The sequence below is a fragment of the Conger conger genome, chromosome 9, assembly GCF_963514075.1.
Source record: "Conger conger chromosome 9, fConCon1.1, whole genome shotgun sequence".
Lineage (NCBI taxonomy): Eukaryota > Metazoa > Chordata > Actinopteri > Anguilliformes > Congridae > Conger > Conger conger.
In genome coordinates, this window is record NC_083768.1 from 14,382,982 (window position 1) to 14,389,292 (window position 6,311).

The 6,311-nt window shown below is 50.0% G+C and overlaps 1 protein-coding gene across 3 annotated transcripts in view; it reads left to right on the plus strand.

The window, feature by feature from the left end:
- Window positions 1-5,972, plus strand: part of LOC133137319 (phosphatase and actin regulator 1-like) — a 33,117-nt gene extending 27,145 nt beyond the window's left edge. For all 3 annotated transcript variants that reach the window (XM_061255521.1, XM_061255522.1, XM_061255523.1), the window contains 4 exons: window positions 1,543-1,604; window positions 2,690-2,830; window positions 5,019-5,095; window positions 5,783-5,972. In XM_061255521.1, coding sequence (XP_061111505.1) covers window positions 1,543-1,604; window positions 2,690-2,830; window positions 5,019-5,095; window positions 5,783-5,798 — 296 coding nt within the window. In that variant the 3' untranslated portion in view covers window positions 5,799-5,972. The remainder of the gene's footprint in view (window positions 1-1,542; window positions 1,605-2,689; window positions 2,831-5,018; window positions 5,096-5,782) is intronic.
- The last annotated feature ends 339 nt before the right edge of the window (window positions 5,973-6,311 follow it).

Sequence of the window (6,311 nt, forward strand, 5' to 3'; positions counted from 1 at the left end):
ACTTTACGAATGGCAGCCCGCAAAAAACGTCAAATACTCCCAACTCCGTAGTTGGGGGTTTTCCATTGTTAATTTTAATGATTTCGGCAGCTGGGCATGTCGAATATGAGAAGAGATCAATCGAAATGATAAAACTGTAGGTGGTGTATTGAAACTGCCATCGCTTTTGCTGCCTGCCATTTAGAAATTGTTATTGGACAGTTTGAATGGCATTTTTCAAAAAACTGTCTTTGAAACTGGCAATAATGTTTATCATAATTGTGAATGTTTGCACTTCTCTTGGTCTGTCATTTGTCTAGTTGACATTTAAATTGGTAAGTGTGTAAATGAATTGATGAAACTTGGCACTTTAATTGGAAGGTCATGGCTACAGGCAGAACTGTGGTGAAATCGGAACAAATAATTTGGGAATCAATTTGGCAGAGGTCCCTCAGGAAACGATTCACAAGTTTTTCCACCGTGACACCTGGTGAGATTTATTGATCCAGCCACCCTGGAAGGGCGAGCACCGAAATGGAAATGTTAGGGCAAAGTTTGGAGCCCTGGTTTTAGAACTCTCTCAGTCTCTGTGTCTTACGCCCTCTTTCACTCGCTATTGCTCACACTCTCTACACCACCTCTTTCTTTCACTCGCTCAGTCTCCCTCTCTCTCTATCCCTCTCGCTCGCTCTCCGTCTCTCTCCCCCTCTCTCTCCCCCTCTCTCCCGATCTCTTGCATGCTCACTCCCTCCTCTCTCGCGCTCCCACTCTTCACCACTTGAACCTCGGGCTTCTCTCCCTCATAATTGAGTTGAAATCCTGCCAGGGCGCCGCCCGTGGGGCTCTCCTGCGAAGCGCGTTGGCACCGGGCGCCTGGATGCCGAGCGGGAGCCCGGAATTTTCCCCTAAAAGCGCAGTTTCTCCACTTTAATTTTAACGCTAATGAGTCATCTCCTCTCCCTCGGAGAGGGTACTTGGACACGGACCACGTCTGTCTCATGGAGTTGATGAAGAAATGGGCTCCGATTCCACAGTGGACTGTTGGCAATTGCTAGCAAGCCCACCTAAAGACCGCTGTTAGCATAGAGGCTACAGTGCTATGGATTCCTGTATGATGTCACCTGAGCACAAATGTGTTAAACTAACCCTGGGAGGTAGAGGTGCTAATGAGAGAGTATAATGGGTAATTCACAACAAAAATAGCGTGAGGGTCATTTGTGTGAGAAATAGTTGCCATCCCCAAGTCAAAATGGTGCATTTTCAAGACTGTGATTTCACTTTTGTTTCGAAAATTAGAAATAAGATATTTCAGTCATAAGAAAATGGGGTTGCCTGAACTTCCTGAACAAATGTCAAATCAATAGCATATATGCAAAAGAAAAGCACAATGCTGCCAGTACAAATCAAGATTGTGAAATGATCAACCTTGACTTGTGGCCAGAATTCTCAATTGTCTTCCATTGTAACGGTGTATCTTCAGCTCTTCCACCATCTTTGATCAACTGCTGCAGGCGGGCTTCAGAAGAGATGGGCTAATGACCTTTTACCTCTGTCTCCCTGCAGCCCGCAATGAACAAGAGGAGCTGGAGGAGAAGAGGGAGATCAAGAGACGCCTGTCACGGAAGGTGAGCGCCTGCTGGCGTTTAATAGGCGCCCAAAGCCATTTTAAAAATCATTCTAACAAACGTTCTTCAGTCTCTTACCGGTTTTCTCACCTTGTGGCAGTTTTTGCATTTGAAGTCAATCCATTTTCAAAGTGAGAAGCATTTCACTCCAAGGGAGATTTGCTCAAGCTGCTCTGGCACCCAAAATATCAACTTCTCCAGAACCCTTCTCTTCTCCCTCCGTTTTTAGAGATCTGCATTGTGTACTTTTACTGGGTTGAGGGACAGGCCATCTTCTGTCTCTTTCTAAGTCCTGCTGGAAGAGAAACAAACAAAAAAAAACAAAAAAAACATCTCACGCTAAGTTTTGACTAGTTCAGACCGGCAACCAGCTCGACATGGTTTGACCAGCTCAAGCCTATGCTTTGAAACACCCAGGCAAGCTACCAGCACTAGCTAATACCAGCTTATGACCAGCTGAAATGTCAAGCTGGTCAAGCTGGTCAAGCTGGATCTTTCCGCAGGGAGGGCCCGGAAGATGTGGCCTGTTGGCCAGCTTATTGGACCGCTGTTCCTCCCGTAGCGACTTCTGCTCTCTGCAGGAGAAACCGTGAAATGGGGACCACGCTAGCGCTGGCTAAAGCGCTGGGGATCGGTGAGCCGTCTTCAGCCTGAGTCGATTGAAACGCCGCTGCGTCGAGCTTCCTGATGCGGCCTGCCCTTACCGTGGCGGATAAGTGCCGTTGTGTAACACGGGGTTGTGAAATATTAAAAACCTCTTACCGCTTTTGATCTAGCCCCGAACACAGCCCGCCAAATGGGGAACAAACCTGCCTCGACTGTAAACCTACTTCTGCTGTAAATTAGATCAGGGTAAAAAACGCTTCGTACAGGGACACGAAAGCAGTCGCTGGCTGCCGTTCATGCGCTTATGCGGAAACGTAGATGATGAAATGTCAGATGGGACGCGTTTTAGGGCTAATTAAGGCCGGACGAGGGCATGAAAACCAGAAGGGGGGGGTCCGGCTCTCGTCGGCGACCTCTGCTCGACGCCGTTTTGGGAGTTGTAGTCTTTGACGCCGAGCTTCTCCCCTCTGTGGTTCCAGCTGAGCCAGAGGCCCACGGTGGAGGAGCTACGCCAGGCCAAGATCCTGATCCGCTTCAGCGACTACGTGGAGGTGGCCAACGCCCAGGACTACGACCGGCGGGCGGACAAGCCCTGGACCCGCCTCACGGCCGCAGACAAGGTGAGCGTGGAGACCGGCCTCCCGGCTGGATACGCGTGGAAGATGAGAAATGTTCGCTTTTGTAACCCAACTATCATTTCTTGTGCACAATAAAATGAACCCGAGAAGTATAGCGACAATGTATTTATTAAATAACACTGCGAGACAAACTGGTGCGCCCCTCTGTTAGGCAATAGGGCAGATTGTCTTGGCGTAATTAAGAGAGGAACCATGATGAGAAGAATCACAAGATGTCAAAGGATATTCGATGCGTGATGTTGGGAAAAACCACAAATCCGTCAAGAATGTGGAATGAGCAACCAGCAGTGATGATTAGCTGCAGCAGAGACGGCGCTTTTAAATCTCCTGTCTTCAAGGGCGAATAAAAACTGTTAATCTCATTAAAACAGGCAGGCAGCTCTCCCGTCTCACATCCTGTCTTCTGGGAGAACATGAGAAGCTGAGACTTCATTGAAATCTGAAGCATCTGAAGCTTGCAGGACCGGTCCCTTATCTCAGTTCACAGTGGGCAGAGTGTTTGGTTTAGAAACGGGGCTGTTTTATCTTATTTTTAGCACCGTTCTTCTGTAGCTTCTCCTGGGCGGTTCTGCCCGTTCAGCATCCACGGACACCTGTGTGTGTGTGGGGTGTGGGTGTGTGTTAACAGTCAGACTTCACATGACACACCACACAATCGACCAAACTGTCAAACGATGTCTCTGGCACAGCGATTAAGAATAATCACCACTTTACCAGATGTTCACCTACTTCTGACAGCCGGGCCAATGGAACGGACATGCTCGCCAGCCAATCGGGGAGCAGCTCTGCCTGCAGCCCCCTCCCCAGATGAATTGTAGCAGTTACTCTGTGGCCTATTTATGGGGCTGTACCTGGGGGGGTTTGCTGTAAGTGGGTTAAGAGGCACACGCTGTACAGTACAGGAGGCGGTGCCACCGACTGGTGAGACGTCTGTCACCTGTCAATCACTCTGGTAAACCAGTGAGAGGCGGTGCAGATGGGAACACGGGCAGGAATCCAGAACATCCCTGTCCCTGTACTGCGGACCCCTGAGACTGTGGGCCTCGCGCGTAGAATGCTGACTTTGAGCGATGCGCTTAAACGTTATGAAGTAAGGGGGTGGAATCCGTTCCATCTTTTAATTGAGGTTGTTATCTTTGCATTCAGGTGTGTACGTGACCGAGGAAAGCGCTTCCATTTAAGAAGGATAAGGGAGTAGTCATGCGAGTGTAATTTCGGTTTTTGATCCCAGCGGGGCAGCTCTGTCCCGGCGGGCTGAGCTGCTGTTGGCTGCTGTCCCCCGGGCTTCTGGCCCCGGTGTGGAGGGGGTGAGGCGTGTGACTGGTCTCTCACACCATTCTCTCTTCTCTCTTTCTCACACCATTCTCTCCCCGGTGGAGGGGGTGAGGCGTGTGACTGGTCTCTCACACCATTCTCTCTTCTCTCTCTCTCACACCATTCTCTCTTCTCTCTCTCTCACACCATTCTCTCTTCTCTCTCTCTCTCACCATTCTCTCTTCTCTCTCTCTCTCACCATTCTCTCCCCGGTGGAGGGGGTGAGGCGTGTGACTGGTCTCTCACACCATTCTCTTTTCTCTCTCTCTCACACCATTCTCTTCTCTCTCTCTCACACCATTCTCTCCCCGGTGGAGGGGGTGAGGCGTGTGACTGGTCTCTCACACCATTCTCTCTTCTCTCTCTCTCTCACACCATTCTCTCTTCTCTCTCTCTCTCACCATTCTCTCTTCTCTCTCTCTCTCTCACCATTCTCTCCCCGGTGGAGGGGGTGAGGCGTGTGACTGGTCTCTCACACCATTCTCTTCTCTCTCTCTCACCATTCTCTCTTCTCTCACACCGTTTTCTCCCTGGTGTGGAGGGGGGTGAGGCGTGTGACTCTTCTCTCACACCATTCTCTCTCCGGTTTGGAGGGGGTGAGGTGTGTGACTCTTCTCTTGCACCATTCTCTCTCCTCTCACACCATTCTCTCCCCGTGTGGAGGGGGTGAGGTGTGTGACTGGTCTCTCACACCATTCTCTCTTCTCTCTCTCTCACCATTCTCTCTTCTCTCTCACACCGTTCTCTCCCCGGTTTGGAGGAGGTGAGGTATGTGACTCTCCTCACACCATTCTCTCCCCGTGTGGAGGGGGTGAGGCGTGTGACTGGTCTCACACTGCTCTCTCTTCTCTCACAGGCTGCCATACGGAAGGAACTGAACGAGTTCAAAAGCACCGAGATGGAGGTTCACGAGTCCAGTCGCCACCTAACCAGGTAGAGGAAGACAGACCTGCAGAGATTATTATCCCTGTCTTTAGCCATGCGTGTTACATAGCCTGAACTTCATATTAATTATATAGTGCTAAAATCCTGGATGCATCTTAAATCCCAATTTAAAGATCTTAAAAGCGTATATACTGCCTAATACTGAAACCTACCCTGCAAAAATGGTAATGAGATTAGAGTAGAAAATATTAGCTTCTTAAGTTACTGTTAACTGTCTCGCCTCATTGGAAATATCTGTGTCTTATTTAAGCAAAAACATGTCAAAGTGGGGTAAAGCCAAGATTTCACAAACGGGCAATAACGGCTCATTTAAAAAAAAAAAAAAAATTGACACGGTTTTATTTAGCAAAAAAGTTATGTAAGATTTTCTGTGTAATACTCTCACCATGCTTAGACTGGCACTGATAATCGCCCACAAATTGGCATAACCCAAATTTATGATCCAAACAACAAAAATATCAGGAAATGTTAGGATTGTTATAATAGCCATCTCTGCCACACTGCCCCTGGACCTGTCCTGAACGAATCGGTTGGGTTGAAGATTCAGTTGATCGTGTTTGTGCCTTTGTGCACCCCATGAGCTGGCCAGAGGAGGCTTGGCTGTTGGGCCTGGTTCCTCCTCAGGTTTCAGGGCCTTTGAATAAACTTCTCCCTCTCCTCCTCCTCCTCCCGCAGGTTCCACAGACCCTAGACCACACTGTAAGGACAATGCCACATGGGATTTTATGTTGTTTTTAATTTTTTTAAAACCACAAAGACCCTCAAGTGCTGTAAGGGGAACAGTGGCCATGCCTCCAACTAGGCCGCGTGTCTTCTGAGTGGCCTTTTCCACGCCCCGCGAGGAGCCAGCGTCGTCTGAACACCCGAGCCGGTTGCTGGCCCCGCCCCGCCCGGCCCTGCCCCGCCTGGCCCTGCCCTCACCCCTCCCCTGCTGGAGCTCCAGGAGGGGGTTGGGAGCACAGTGGCTCTCCCCATCTCCCAGCCTATCCTCCTCCCTCATCCTTCAGTCGGAGCTTTGATCCCCCCAGCAGTGAGACACCATTCCTCCTCCTACTTGTAAGCAGAATTTGGGTAGGCTGAGGGGGGAGGGGGTGCGGTTTGGGGTCGGATGTGGAAAGGGGTGGGGGCGGGGCGGGGCGGGGCGGGGTGGTGGGTGTAGTACTGTAATTGGTGCATCCTGGACTGGTTTGGGTTGCAGACTGTT